Raw genomic sequence first — 13,667 nt, 5'->3', positions numbered from 1 at the left:
AAACTTCGAAGTGGACGGTGAATAAATATATATTTAGATGGAAAAACAAGGTGAAAAATAATTTTAATATATTTATTTATGCCACAATAGTTAATTTAAAAATTTAAAATAATAGATATTTCTGAAATATAAATTGAGAATAAAATTAAGCTGTAATGACACGTATTCTGTACCTTGACATGCCATGATTATTCAATAAAAATAAAATAATTTCTTTATAAAAACTTAAAAATAATAATTATTCTACAGCTTTAAGTAATAAGAATTAATTCGATTTTTATTCATATATGTATTTACACCTATGTATTATTATTTTTGCAAAAATTGTATAAGTTACGATTCCTAGTTATTTTCACTGCAACTTAAAAACTTTTTACTCCTAAATTAATACCGCCAAACCAAAAAAAATACATTATTAAATAATTTTTTATCGCCTATACTTATTATTTTGTTTGATTTAGTTATTGATTAACGTAATGTGTAGATTAAACCTTTGTTCCATTTCCCACCGATTCATAAATACGCTAAATTACTTCCCTGCGAAACTTCGGAGTAAACGATAACTTTCAGGGATGCGAAAAACGAACATTCAAGCACAATCGCCCGGTTCTTTTCTTCTCATTATCTTAGCGTTTGCTCGACGTCTTCGAAAATTCTTGTTAAAGTTTTAGAAGTGAGTTTTTATTGGGAACAAAAGCTATTTCATAATAAAAACGAGGTGAGTAGAATAGTTAATAGATCGTACAAAGTTTTTGTGAAATAATACATGCGCCACAACACGTGTAAAAGGGAAGGGAAAATGCAAAAATTTTGCAGAGCATTTTTGAAACTTTTCCTAGTAATCTGTTCGGAAAGATATTGTGCTTTAAAAAAGTTGTGTTTAATAATATAAAAAATCCTTTGCATAGTTCTTTATATGAATATAAAATTCTTCGGCTGGGAATAAATAAAGGAATAAGTTTGTAATTATTTTGATGTTTTCGCATTGCGGATGAGCATTTGCAAAAAAGACTGTGGGTTCTGTTTAAAAGTCTACAAGCTTTAAAAAACACATTTAAAATTGTGTATAAAATTTCGCAATTCCAAAGAACTTCTTTCGGTTTTTTCTTTGTGTTAAATTCGCTTGACGTCCATTTTGTCATTGCTCTTTAGCAATCACCGTTATGTTTTAGGGTTGTCGAAGCGCTAAAAGACGCTGGAGATCAAATTTGTTCCTTGTTGGTACTATTTTTCAGAGTTGTTGGCAATCCTGTGCTCGATTTTTTAGTTAACTTTCATTTGCTTTGCATTTTCGTTCATTCTACTAGATTTTTCGAGTGAGAAAGACGTTGCGAAAGGAAGGCACGACGCGCTTGTGAACATTTTTTCGTGAATTTTGAAGTCGGTGAGTAAAAAGCTAAGTAATATTTAGCGCAATCTAAAGTTATTGCAGAAAGTAAATCTAGCGCCATCGCGAATTCCTATTTCCGTCCTCTTTTAAGACTCTAAATATTTTCATAAAAATGTATGCAAAGTCATATTCGGTTTCCAAGTGCAGTTCTCGTTTTCCTTGTTTGCATTCACAATTTTGCGGAGTACATCGCAATCATCATATCCGCGTGTGTGCTCTCTTCCAGTATTCTGTCGTATATTAAGAAACAATTCATTCAAGTTTAATTTCAGTTAAAGTGAGATTCGGTGTTTTGCCCAAGTTTTTTTTTTTGCCTGATTCCTTTCTCCCGTTCCTTCGTGAACTCTTCGGCGTCGGCGTCAGCGTCTGCTTGTTGTTTGTGTAAACCTTCTTGCATCTTCTTGCGTGTATGGACGAGTCGCAAAGTTTCCTTTTGCTCTCTTTTCTAGAATTCTCTCCCATTCAATTAAATTTCAATTTTTTGTTCTTTTTTTCTTTATTGTTATCAAATAAATTTTCTTGTTTTCCTTTTTAAACGAGCTTCTCAACATTTTGTTGCAGTTGAATGGTTGTTTTCTTTGGGTCAAAATACAGTATTTCAAAAATTTCGTTTTTGTTCTAAATGAGTTTCCCTATTTTTTTTTATTTTCTTTTTTTTTTTTTTCTTTTTTGTATGACATAAAATTGTTGCCCTTTCCGTGTGGTAGTCATTGATTTTATGTACGTACGAATATATATATTTATATATCTCATATAATTTATACAGTTTCTAATTATAGAAGCAAACAATTTTACAGGGATATCTCGTATTACCGTATTAAGTTTTGGTTTTCTCTTCCAACATGAAATTTTTGAAAGCAGTCTTCCACCTAATTATGTGGAGGCCTTGTAATTCTACTTATTGAAGGTTTATATATTTGATCCAATAGTACGTCAATTTATTTGTTTTAATAATGCTTAAAGTTATGTTTTGTTTTTCATATTTCAGTGTGTTCAGTTAGGTTTTTCGTATAATAAAAAGTAGTATATTTGATGCATAGTTTGCTTTATAATTATTAAATTTAATTTTTTAAAATAGAATTTGCATCAAGAAACACAATTACAGAGGTTTTAACACTTAATAATCTTCAGATATATTTTTGTTTTTGATTTCCAACTACTGAGTTAAATAATTATTCATTTTGTTTTGTTTTATTTTAATGTTATTATTTAACAGAGTTTAAATAATAAAAGGCGTATATTTCTCGATGAAAATGTATGTAATTTGTAACAGAACAAAAAAAGATGTATGAGTATGCAAATGCTTTTACTGTTCTCTTGGTGAAAACTATATTCTCTTTTTAGTGGTGCTTTTTTCTTTCTTGAAGAAACAATCTAGCTGTGATGTTCTTTTAAATATTTATTTGCTTTAGGATTATTTTATTCTCCTTAATCACTGGATAGCAACTGTTTAGTTTAGTGGGTATGATGATTAATAATGGGTAACAACAAAAAAGGGGGGGAAAAATCAACGACATTACATCAACATTTTGTTGTTTTGATGTACAAAAAAAACAAAAGTCTCGTTCTACTTTTGTGAAAATCTTAAGCTTATGGTTCCATTGCAAACAGTGATTAAAATTCACAATCAGAAAGGAAGTATATTGTGAGGTGTCTGCTTGCCTGACTCTCTGACTAGTTTATACGAGGTGGTCATCTGCATGATCGTGATTTCATGGATAAAATCTGATTAGTTGGCCACGCATAAACTATATAAGATTGCTTTCATGTTCTCTTCATATATTTAAGTATATATGTATAATTTATTTCTCATTTTTCCTTAGCTTTGTTTTTGTTGCTTTTGGCTTATATGGCGGCTACAATTGATTTTGTTTCATGTTTGCTTTCTCTTCTTGAAGGGTTTGTTGTCTGTTATATGTTTTTAATTTATAAGATTTCATTTTGGTAACCTGCTCCCATGCCACAACAGCTCCTCCAAAGTTTCCCCGCATCAGTGTGGTTGCAGAGATTAAGGTTTTTAAGCCAGTGTGGGGAACTGACGCTCGTCGTTCACCTTGGGTGCAGTATTCTGTTGCCGTTCGAACCGCTTGTTCGGCCCTGGTCCGCTGTTGTTTTGGTTGTTGTTGCCCGGACCACGACGATCGGTGGGCGGCCGATTATTGGAAGCTGACTGAGCATTGCCAGCGCCCTCATTATTGTTATGATGCTGCTGCTGTTGATGCCCCGATGAGGGACCATCCCGTTGGCGGTCAACGCCGCGGTTACCGCCTCCCTCGGTGCGTGGTCCGCCGCCACCAATGCCGCCGGGACGTGGGCCTCCACGTCCACCGCCGCGTCCTCCAAATCCACCGGGTCCGCCGCGACGGCCGTCGTTAAAGTTAAACTGAATATCAAGGACGCGTTGCTGGCGGCCCACACGTTGGGGATACATGGCAGGATCATATTCAAGCTCCTCTTCGCTTTCGTTCTCTTTCTTTTTGTTGCTGGTCAAGACCACCATTTTCTTCCACTGCGACGTGTCCTCACCTGTGGGCAATAAAATTTGTATTTTATTAATTATCTAGCTCATTGCTTTTGCATGTTTGATATTCAAAACAATATGATGAACACACACCTTCTCCGGCCTTGCGTATGTTGAAGGTTGGCTTGATGCGCTGCCCCTGTTGTGCTTTCCACTCGTCCAAGGTCAGCTCTTTGGTCTCTTCCTCGGCGGCCGTCTGCTGCTCGTTCTGTTGCTCATTGCCCGATTCGTCGGCCTTGGCGGCACCACCCTCTGCATTGTTCGCACTGGTCTCGGTTTCGTTCTTGTTCACATCATCGATGGCCTCCTTGACAGAGCCCCAGTTGTGGGCACCAGCTCCATCACGCTTATCAATAGCCTTTACACCTGTAAATTATAGTGAAATTAATTAATTAAATATTTAATTACAGGTTGCACATATCGCGAAGGACGTACTCCTCAAACTAAAAACTGAACGCTAAGGAAACTCATTAAAGGTAAGTAAATTGAATAAATTAATTTTTAACTAACTTTTATATTTGAATTTAGTTTAAAACTAAATGTTATTTTTTTAATTGTTGAATTAACTTAAATAACAAACTGTTAACAGAAATGCTTTGCCAAGATATTTTCAAAAATCAGAACGTGTAGAAATATGTTGTTAATCGGAAAAGGGAAGAATATACAGCGTCGAGAGAGGCGCAAACTATTTTTAACACGCTTTTCTTTCTATTTCTTGTGTTCTGCTGTGTGCTTATTGTATATTATGCTATGGCTAGATAATTTTGGATATTCCAAAAATGAAATGGTCATAGCAGCGGGAGGTAGAGACGGGAATATACCTTTGGTACTTGCCAGCTATAGTTTCTGATCAACTACATTTATTAAAAATTATCCATAAGCATCTTCAAGATAGATCACATGATAAACGATTTATATTTTAATCTGAAGTTTGTAATTTTAGACAACAAGAACACGTGGTGGTATTTATAATTAACGAAACAGGCCAATTTATGAATGAAAAAGTCTTTTAGTCGAGATAAAATTTTTAACAGGAGCTTTAACTAGGAAAAACTAAAAATAATTTAAGGCATTAGAACTCCTTTTCTGCTCTCCTTGATATTTACATGAACATTTAGGTTGTCATGGCAAAGTTTTCGGTGTTACCTATTATCATTTTTATAGCTTTTGTCTTAAATGAATCAACTCACCTGTTCTGTCTGATCCCGATTGACGATCGAATTCGCGCTTCCTGTTCTGGCCATCGTTGTTACGATTTTGACGCTGCGGCCGATCACCGCCAGCTCCTCCCTGGCCGCCTCCACCAGGTCCACGGTATGGACGGGACTGCTGGCCATCGGATGCTCCACCGGCATTATCACGGACATTACGGCGATTGTTGCGCTGCTCCCGGGATTCCACATTGCCGTTGCCATTCTGTTGACGGAAGTTGTTACTGCGCTGTTCTCTTTGTCCCTGTCCTTGTCCTTGTCCTTGACCGCTACCAAATTCACGTGTACGGTTGGCGCCACCACCTGGCCGAGGAGCTCCTCCCTGTTTGTTGTTGCTATTAAACTGTTTGTCGGCGGACGGGGCAAGCTTCTTGCCATCGGTCTTGCTGAGAGCGTTGTTGGGCTTGTTCTCCTTCTCGGCCTGGTTCGGTTTCTTGGCATTGGGGGGTCCTCCGGCGGCGTTGTTATTCGCCTTTGTCACCTTGGCGGCCGCTTTGGTGGCCGCGGTAGCGCCACCTGCAGCTGACGGCTGCTTCTTCTTGCCAGCTGCTGCTGTTGCGGCGGCGGAGGCAGCGGCCGTCGGCGCCACAAGATTATCTAATGGATCGCTGACATCGTCGTCCATGAACAAGAGCTCATAACGATTTTTCCCGGCGCTGTCCATGATTTGGTTGGAGTGAGGTGGTGCTTTGCTTGCTGCGGCTGCGGCTGCTATTGCTATTCCTGCAAGAGAATTTTACACAAAATCTCAATTGATTGATTTTCCCTTTTCGCTTGGGGCCCCCCCCAGGTTGGTCGTTGCTGTGGTTTCCACTTCTTTTCTCCCACAAAAGGTGGTTAAAATTCGTTTAATTTATGCACGATGGGCGGATAAAACTACGGCGAGCCTTCTAATTTGATTTTTCGAAATTTAACTGCACCTTTTATGCGAAATTTTCTTACTTTTCCGTAGGTTGTTGGTGGCTGTGCTGCTCTCTAACCTTAATTTTCAGCGTTTCTTCTTCGCCTTGCTGCTAGTATTACCTACGCACACTGGCGCGCGCGATTTCACACGCACATGGGTTCCTCACGCACACAGGGAAAGAAGCCAGCAGCGCGGCCCACATGTGTTCTTGGTATACATAGAAAAACAGAGACTCACGTTTTCTGCCTGCCCGCTGTGAATGGCAAATTTGTGTTGGGTAATGCGGCAGTGGGGCGGCTGTGTTTACCAAACACAATCTGTGAGTTTGGGGTCGCTTTTCTTAGTTCTTGAAAGAATAATGTGTTGAAAATTCACTATTATCTGAAGCACACGATTAAAAAGAATCTACAACAATTAGCAAAAACTAAACTGTCAGCCCCTTGTACAAAAAACATAAGAAAATCGATCGTAGAATTTGTCCACTGTGTTTATCGAGCACTTGGTATTATTTAAACTTGGCGCCACGCCGCAAAATTTAAATGTCGCGCCTTTTAAATGTTTAATTTCAGAAATATCTGTTGTCTGGATTACCTAGAATTTTTAATAATAATATTTATAAAGTAACTTCCTTTCAAATATATGAATTTTCTTGTCTTTACAGAAAAGAAAAAAACTTAAAATGTCAGACTGGGAGGAAGAGGTTTGCAAATCTTTATATAAACAAATGAATCATAATTAAAATAACATATTACAGACTGGTCGCGGTTTTGGCAATCAGCAGGCCAATACTCAGAAGGAAGTCTCCGGATGGAGTGACGATGAGGGTACTGCCCAGAGCGGTGGAGGTGGACGCGGAGGTGGAGATAGGGGCGGCTATCGCAGGGACAACAACTCTGGTGGGTACCGAGGACGCCAGGACAACGATAATGGTAAGTAGTGCGATAGATTTATGCCCATTAACTTTTTCAAACTTGGAATTTCAATTCCTTTTATAACATAATTTAAATGTTAATGGTAAACTATCTATCTTTCCACATCTATAAGTATATTTTTACATGCTGCTTTTCAACGTAAAAGCTAAAAAATGAAAATTTACATTAGTTAATAGCAGTACTTTTGATGTTTTCCGTTTCTCCGTTGTGTTCTTCCATTTTACGATTGCTCGCGCAGCCCTTGATTTAGCCACAAAGCTACCACCAATCCCGTCTAGCTGTAATTTGGATATTGTGGAAGTTTTCATAGATAGTTTTGATATTTGCAATCACAACGCAACTATGGACGAGGTGCGAGAGCTAAGAGATTACTTGCTAACAGCCTTCACGAATTTGGTGAGCAACGAATGGGTTCGCCTCGAGAGTCTAGATCGAGAAGAACGTGTTCGAAAAAAACAAAAAGTACGCGAGGCTGCTGCCATGATGGAGACTGTCATTATGGAAGTAAATAATGTTTTGGGCGAGACCGAAATGGAGACATCACAAACGCAGAATGCAATTGTTCAGCAGCAACAAATGGGCATTAATTGGGAAGCAAATGCCGCAAATTTGGATACTCGGGAAATAGTTCTTCCGCAATTAACTTTGCAGACTTCCCAACCGAGAACAACAAGCACTGCATCTGTAAGGACTGAAGAACGGCCACCCTATAAAGTGAAACCGATCATAGATACTTACGAAAAGGCCCGTCGGCAACAAAGTGGAGTTGCTGCAAGTAGAGCGCAAGAGAACTCTACTGAGGTGGCTGTGCTCGAGTCACCTGAAACCTATGGCACTTCCAAATTTTCACAACATATAAGCGCAAGTCAACTAATGACTCACACAGTTAGGGGGGTAACGTTTCCAAACGTGCCTGAACTAACAAGCAGAATGTCCTGGCCAATTGCACCAAGTTCAGTTTGGATGAGAATAACAAAATACTACCAAATCCGTTCATTTGAAGTAGTAGAATCCATGGATCCGAACAGTGAGCCGCAAGAAAATGGCATGAGAGCACCGGACAACACTAGTAGCATACAGACAAGCAGACAAATTGATGTGGTTAGGCATCATCCCTCTCAGAACCAGAGCCTCGAGACACCGGATGGAGCCTATTTTAGTCGTTACGATGCGACCCGTGATGAGGAGGCCGCTTGGTCAGCAAGTGGCGGTATCACTGACATTGTACCGGCTGACCAAGCATCATCGAGTACGCCGATAAAACGACACAGCGAGCTTGGGTACTAATAACTAAACTTAACTAAACTTGACTCTTCACTTTATCTATCCTTATTCTTCTTACCATCTATGTAGTCTCGGAAACTCCTTCCTTCCTTGGTTTGTGTTTTATAGCCAAAAGTTCAAACATTCAAACAAAGCTACGAAACATACAACAAATTTCTTTAAACAAATTCAAATCATAATTTGGCTGTTGTACAAAATATATTGATGTTTCTGACAGCTTGGAAATGTGTCTACAGATCTACCAAATCAGGTTCCGGTTGAAGATTATCAATTAATATTCATTGTTGAAATATAGATGTACATGTGTAAAGATCTACTATACGGAGAATAGTCCGATATTATAAATCGACAAAAATGATCGAAAATTTCATAGATATATCCAATTTTAAAATATCGAATCACGTCGAAGATGTATTTTAATATATTGGTGGTTTAAACATCGATAAATTTCCCATTTAACATTTTAATATCTTGTAATGGTATTTTATATATTTGTCTTCATTTTATTGGATTAATATATTCAACAGATTATCGATTTATTGGTTTTCGCACTTATTATCGATAGAGTATTATTATATCTGTCATTTCCGTAAGAATTCTTTGCCTTTGCACAATTATATCGTTCTTCTTTGATTTTGCCTTAAACGTTTTTTTTTTCTATTACAATTAATTGATTGATTTTTAAACTATTGCTTACCATATCGCTGATCTTTCCTGTTGACACCCTCTACTTCTGCTTCGTCTTTTTCGCTTCTGTTTCTCATAAAAAGATAATGCTCTTGTACTCTTCACTTATACACCTACTACCGTCCGATCCACAGCTTTTCGTTAAACTACAATATGAACTTGTCAATGATTATTGGCGGAGGATCGACTTCTACACCGGCAGAAGCCGCCCCACCTATGCCGGCGGAGTTTCAATTGGGGTCGATGGCCGATAGCGGCACTTTGATGATGTCGGTTGATAATGAGGAAACGGCTTTAGTCGGGCCTGTTGCATCATCAATGGAGGTGCGTTCCGCCCGCCTTGGAGGAGGTACACCAGCCTCTACGCCATTGTATAGTTTCCGACCCCTGCTTCCGGTCATCAACGAGGAGCAACATAATCTGAATCAAACACTACAGCACCATCAGTTTATTACTGCGAAACCTAAAATGCTAGAAATGACAATTGGCTCGCTCACAAATGAAGCAACATTGGCAGGACCATCTGCTATTCAACAACGTGACTGGGGCTTTATATTTCGCCCTCGCGATCAAATAATAAACTATTCGGAAGGTACTTCCAGAAGACCGGTACATAGGATACGTCGGCGGCGTCGGCTACGCATTCCAGCTGCAGATGCCAATAGCGTAGAAACGCCACAAGAACGAATTCAAAGAGAGGAGCAAGTGTTGGCTACCACAAGCAGTCGACAGATAACCAAAAGTTTTATGAATAATTTACTACAAAAAGTTTCAGAGGCAGTTAGTCCTCCACAACATAAAACAAAAGCTCTAGAACCAGCGGCTTCAGCTTCAAAAACTCCAACCAAAAGGGACAAAAATCCGGGAGTGGATCAGACGGAACAAAAAGAAATAGAAAAACCAAAAAGATTATGTTCCAAAACTCAAACAAATGAGTCAACCTTTCAAAAGCCACGATGTCCCTTGGAAGACACTACTATGGATATTGCTACTAAGGAAGTAGTGCAACATTCCCCAACTGCTGCTGCTTCTGAAAACGTACTGGAGAAACTTACCGATCCTCCTGGATTTAATGACTCAATATCCTTTGAAAAAATACCGGATTTGGATACTACTATCGGTATATTGAATATATCAGAAATAAATATGGAACAACCAAATTTTCCATCGATAGAGCACATGGAAATTGAAAACTCGACTGCCAATCTAAGTGAACATGCCATCGTGACCGATGTGCAGATATTATCAGGACCAACGACGGTAGCAACATCATCGTTCCATATTCCCGACAATACATCCAATCTAACTCGAGAAGTAGTAGAGCTGTCAGAATTAAGATCAGGAATTGTGGTTGCTTCCGAACTTGTAGAGTTGGAGAAGGGCCGAGCGGATAGTTCACTATATCATCGGGAATCTGTAGAGGATTTGGGTTACATTGTGCAGCATATGGATATGCTGCGTCTTAATATCGATCGCCAAACGGAGATATCTTTGACTAGAGAGTGCCCTAAATCCCCGTCTAATTTGTCAATGCCTGCAGTCAGAGTCTACGATCCCAAAATCGTTGTTAACATGTCCGATGCAAAGCTTCGTCTTGTCCACAAGTTGCTGGGTGCTCTCGTTATGCAGCCTCAGGTGGATATGCGGAGTGCTGACTTTATTCAGAATCGCATGGATGCAGCGGTGACCTTTCGGCTATTGCTTGATCTAAAGGCGGCCAACATTATAAATCTTAGCAAAGATGGTTTAATCTTTTCCTTGAAGTAGGTCATTTACGGCAAGGTTATGTTATTAAAGAACATTATATATGTTTTATGTTCGTATTGGTTTCATATAAGTAAGAAGGAAGACTTGGTTGTTTTTAATTTCCATGGAATAATACGATTTTACTTTACTTTCCTGAGTTTTAGTATCGCACAGAAAAATATAAATTTTAATTTTCTTGTAATAACTTTTAATTATTAGGTTGCGTGTAGTAGAGCATAAAGTGCAAGGATTTGAAGTTTATTTTATTGACGAACATACGATTTATGTTTTATATTTACATAATATAAAAGACAGAACGTTTTCATTTTAACTTCGTATCATTTTCAGTTATGTTTAATTATTTATTATTTGGCAATGTACATTTAAGTTGATGTTGTTATATTCGTATGTATTTTGTGTGTACTTCTATAATTATATTTGAATAATAAACGATGAATATTTTAATATTAAAACACTTGTAATCCTTAGGTGACGATCGGCGTGGAAGCCGCGGAGGCGGTGGCTTTAATCGCGAGCGTGGTGAACGTGGGGACCGTGGTGAACGCGGCGAACGTGGTGAGCGTGGTGAACGCGGCGAACGTGGTGAGCGTTTTGAACGCGGTGAACGTGGGGAGCGTGGTGAGCGTTTTGAACGCGGTGAACGTGGCGATGGAAATGGTTTTGAGCGACGTCGTCGAGGCGATAATGACGATATGAACAACAACAATAAGGACTTTGGCGAGGACGGCGAGAAAAAACGGGAGTTCTACATACCCCCCGAACCCACCAACGATGAGGGTGAAATTTTCAGCAGTGGCATCACTTCTGGTATTAATTTCTCCAAATATGACAACATTCCTGTCAAGGTAATTGTTAGCTTCCCAATGCCGAATGAATTAATTATAAAGTAAACAATTTTTTGTTACCTTTAGGTAAGCGGCGATAATGTGCCAAAGCCAATTGCCAAATTTGATGATGCCGGTCTCCGTGGTATCGTTTACGAAAACGTCGTCAAGTCTGGTTACAAGGTGCCCACACCTATCCAAAAGGTGTCTATACCAGTGATTGCCGATGGGCGTGACTTAATGGCGTGCGCCCAGACAGGCTCTGGAAAAACAGCGGCCTTCCTCTTGCCGATATTAAGCAAGCTTTTGGAGGAAGCCCAGGACCTGGAGATTGGCAAGCCACAGGCTGTCGTTGTTTCACCCACTAGGGAGTTGGCCATTCAGATATTCAACGAGGCGAGGAAATTTGGCTTCGAGTCGTATCTGAAGATTAGTATCGTGTACGGCGGTACATCGTTCAAGCACCAGAATGAGTGCATCACCAAGGGATGTCATGTGCTGATTGCCACGCCGGGAAGGCTGCTGGATTTTGTCGAGCGGACTTTTATAACTTTTGAGGATACTCGCTTTATTGTACTTGACGAGGCCGATCGCATGCTGGACATGGGCTTCTCGGAAAGTATGCGGAAGATTATGACGCATACTACCATGCGACCAGAGCACCAAACGCTCATGTTCTCCGCTACATTCCCGGAGGAAATTCAGCGTCTGGCTGGGGAGTTTCTGAAGAACTATGTATTTGTAACTATTGGCGTGGTTGGAGGGGCATGCTCTGATGTTAAGCAAGAAGTTTTTGAAGTTAACAAATTTGGTAAACGGACCAAACTTATGGTAAGTCTGTTGTTCGTTAATATTAAACAAGTTTTTATCTCAGGAAAATAATAAATCTTGTTGTTTCTAAAGGAAATCTTGCGGGAGAATGCCGATGGTACAATCGTCTTTGTAGAGACAAAGCGTGGTGCTGACTTTTTGGCCTCCTTTCTGTCTGAAACTGAGTTCCCCACCACCTCTATCCATGGTGATCGGCTCCAGAGTCAACGCGAGCAGGCCTTGCGTGATTTCAGGACTGGCAAGATGAAGGTATTGATTGCCACTTCAGTAGCGGCCCGTGGTCTAGGTAAGTTTTTCCAAGTTAATATTTTCCATTTGTCATTTATGTTTAACATACTTTAACTACTTTCAAGATATCAAGAATGTGAAGCATGTGATTAACTTTGACTTGCCGAACAATATTGCCGACTATGTCCATCGTATCGGACGTACAGGTCGTGTGGGCAACAATGGACGTGCCACTTCGTTCTTTGACATAGATCATGACCAAGCACTTGCTGCTGATTTGGTTAATACACTGGCGGGATCTGATCAAAAGGTGCCGGATTTCCTTCGTGCGATTAGTAATGGCTGCGGCGGTGGTTACTCGAACTCTGCTTTCGGTGGACTGGATGTTCGCGGTGGTGTAAGTAGAGCTCGATATCATACAACTTATAAGAACAAGATGAGTAACGCCGATTCCGCGTATCTTGTTGTTATAAGATACCTACCTCTATATACGAAACTTGAACTAAACTATGGTCTTTATAAAGGGTACTGCCATCACTTGTGCTACCAGCAACGAAGAAGACCAGGACTGGGACTAAAGGAGGAAGAGATGGGCGAATAGACGAAAATTAAAAAAAAAAAAAAAAAACATTGACAATTTGAATCAAATGGGTGGTATATATAATTGATATGTATTAAAGCCATTCCTTTAAGTTTTTAATTTCCAATATGGAGATTATAATTTAATTACCTAAATATAGAACACGAAACCTAAATATCTTGTATTATTGAGTCAGTTGATAGTATAGTATAGTATAGTTTTTATAAATACTGATATGCCTTTTAAATCTTGGATGTATACCCTGTATAATCATATGTTTGCACTTATGTACTCATCCTTGTTGGCTTTGTTTCGTTGTTTGTTGTTTGTCTTTCCTTCTGTCTGCCTTCCTGCTGCTCTCATGCTCTCTTCCCGCTCTTCAAGCCGGCTTTTCTCAATGCTTGCCTCGCCCTGTGGCCGCCCCCAAAAGCAAACCAACACCGACCAACAACAAATGTTGCTTTTGCGTTTGCTTTCCTTTGCAGAACAAAATCAATAACGCGAGAAA

At 39.4% G+C, this 13,667-nt stretch overlaps 3 protein-coding genes across 7 annotated transcripts; 2 read left to right on the top strand and 1 right to left on the bottom strand.

The window, feature by feature from the left end:
- The first annotated feature begins 578 nt into the window (after window positions 1–578).
- vas (ATP-dependent RNA helicase vasa) lies at window positions 579–13,334 on the top strand. Of its 3 annotated transcripts, XM_020955117.2 has the most exons (10): window positions 579–718; window positions 1,308–1,384; window positions 4,322–4,387; window positions 6,688–6,726; window positions 6,781–6,955; window positions 11,165–11,541; window positions 11,608–12,351; window positions 12,424–12,637; window positions 12,705–12,976; window positions 13,104–13,270. In XM_020955117.2, the coding sequence occupies exons 4-10, from the start codon at window positions 6,706–6,708 to the stop codon at window positions 13,155–13,157; spliced, it is 1,857 nt and encodes a 618-aa protein (XP_020810776.1). In that variant the 5' UTR covers window positions 579–718; window positions 1,308–1,384; window positions 4,322–4,387; window positions 6,688–6,705; the 3' UTR covers window positions 13,158–13,270. The 3 variants fall into 3 exon arrangements, with proteins under 3 accessions (XP_020810776.1, XP_086697231.1, XP_086697232.1); XM_086841105.1 differs by having other exon boundaries at window positions 12,705–13,334; XM_086841106.1 differs by lacking the exon at window positions 1,308–1,384 and having other exon boundaries at window positions 583–718; window positions 12,705–13,334.
- Window positions 1,868–8,478, bottom strand: vig (vasa intronic gene). 2 transcript variants are annotated; one of them, XM_020955120.2, is made up of 4 exons: window positions 8,301–8,478; window positions 5,102–5,845; window positions 4,005–4,277; window positions 1,868–3,916 (listed from the first exon to the last, which is right to left on the bottom strand). In XM_020955120.2, the coding sequence occupies exons 2-4, from the start codon at window positions 5,784–5,786 to the stop codon at window positions 3,408–3,410; spliced, it is 1,467 nt and encodes a 488-aa protein (XP_020810779.1). In that variant the 5' UTR covers window positions 5,787–5,845; window positions 8,301–8,478; the 3' UTR covers window positions 1,868–3,407. The 2 variants fall into 2 exon arrangements, with proteins under 2 accessions (XP_020810779.1, XP_020810780.1); XM_020955121.2 differs by lacking the exon at window positions 8,301–8,478 and adding an exon at window positions 6,065–6,290.
- Window positions 7,163–11,148, top strand: solo (sisters on the loose). 2 transcript variants are annotated; one of them, XM_020955119.2, is made up of 2 exons: window positions 7,163–8,238; window positions 9,064–11,148. In XM_020955119.2, exons 1-2 carry the CDS (start codon window positions 7,301–7,303, stop codon window positions 10,694–10,696), a joined length of 2,571 nt encoding a protein of 856 aa, XP_020810778.2. In that variant the 5' UTR covers window positions 7,163–7,300; the 3' UTR covers window positions 10,697–11,148. The 2 variants fall into 2 exon arrangements, with proteins under 2 accessions (XP_020810778.2, XP_086697230.1); XM_086841104.1 differs by lacking the exon at window positions 7,163–8,238 and adding an exon at window positions 8,377–8,492.
- Window positions 13,335–13,667: the final 333 nt, after the last annotated feature.

This window comes from Drosophila serrata, unplaced genomic scaffold (genome assembly GCF_035046125.1).
Source record: "Drosophila serrata isolate PLE 108 unplaced genomic scaffold, ASM3504612v1 contig_100, whole genome shotgun sequence".
Classification (NCBI taxonomy): Eukaryota; Metazoa; Arthropoda; class Insecta; order Diptera; family Drosophilidae; genus Drosophila; species Drosophila serrata.
This window is presented reverse-complemented; position numbering and strand designations above follow the sequence as displayed.

What these genes read in the sequence shown, in the direction of transcription:
- vig (XM_020955120.2), bottom strand. Translation starts at nt 5,786, where the DNA reads ATGGACAGCGCCGGGAAAAATCGTTATGAGCTCTTGTTCATGGACGAC. An exon ending in ATCGGGATCAGACAGAACAG is followed by an intron (nt 4,278 to 5,101) that starts GTGAGTTGATTC and finishes TATAATTTACAG; the next exon opens with GTGTAAAGGCTATTGATAAG. An exon ending in CATACGCAAGGCCGGAGAAG is followed by an intron (nt 3,917 to 4,004) that starts GTGTGTGTTCAT and finishes TATTGCCCACAG; the next exon opens with GTGAGGACACGTCGCAGTGG.
- vas (XM_086841105.1), top strand. Translation starts at nt 6,706, where the DNA reads ATGTCAGACTGGGAGGAAGAG. An exon ending in TGTCAGACTGGGAGGAAGAG is followed by an intron (nt 6,727 to 6,780) that starts GTTTGCAAATCT and finishes AACATATTACAG; the next exon opens with ACTGGTCGCGGTTTTGGCAA. An exon ending in AGTAGCGGCCCGTGGTCTAG is followed by an intron (nt 12,638 to 12,704) that starts GTAAGTTTTTCC and finishes ACTACTTTCAAG; the next exon opens with ATATCAAGAATGTGAAGCAT.
- solo (XM_020955119.2), top strand. Translation starts at nt 7,301, where the DNA reads ATGGACGAGGTGCGAGAGCTAAGAGATTACTTGCTAACAGCCTTCACG. An exon ending in AAACGACACAGCGAGCTTGG is followed by an intron (nt 8,239 to 9,063) that starts GTACTAATAACT and finishes TCCGATCCACAG; the next exon opens with CTTTTCGTTAAACTACAATA.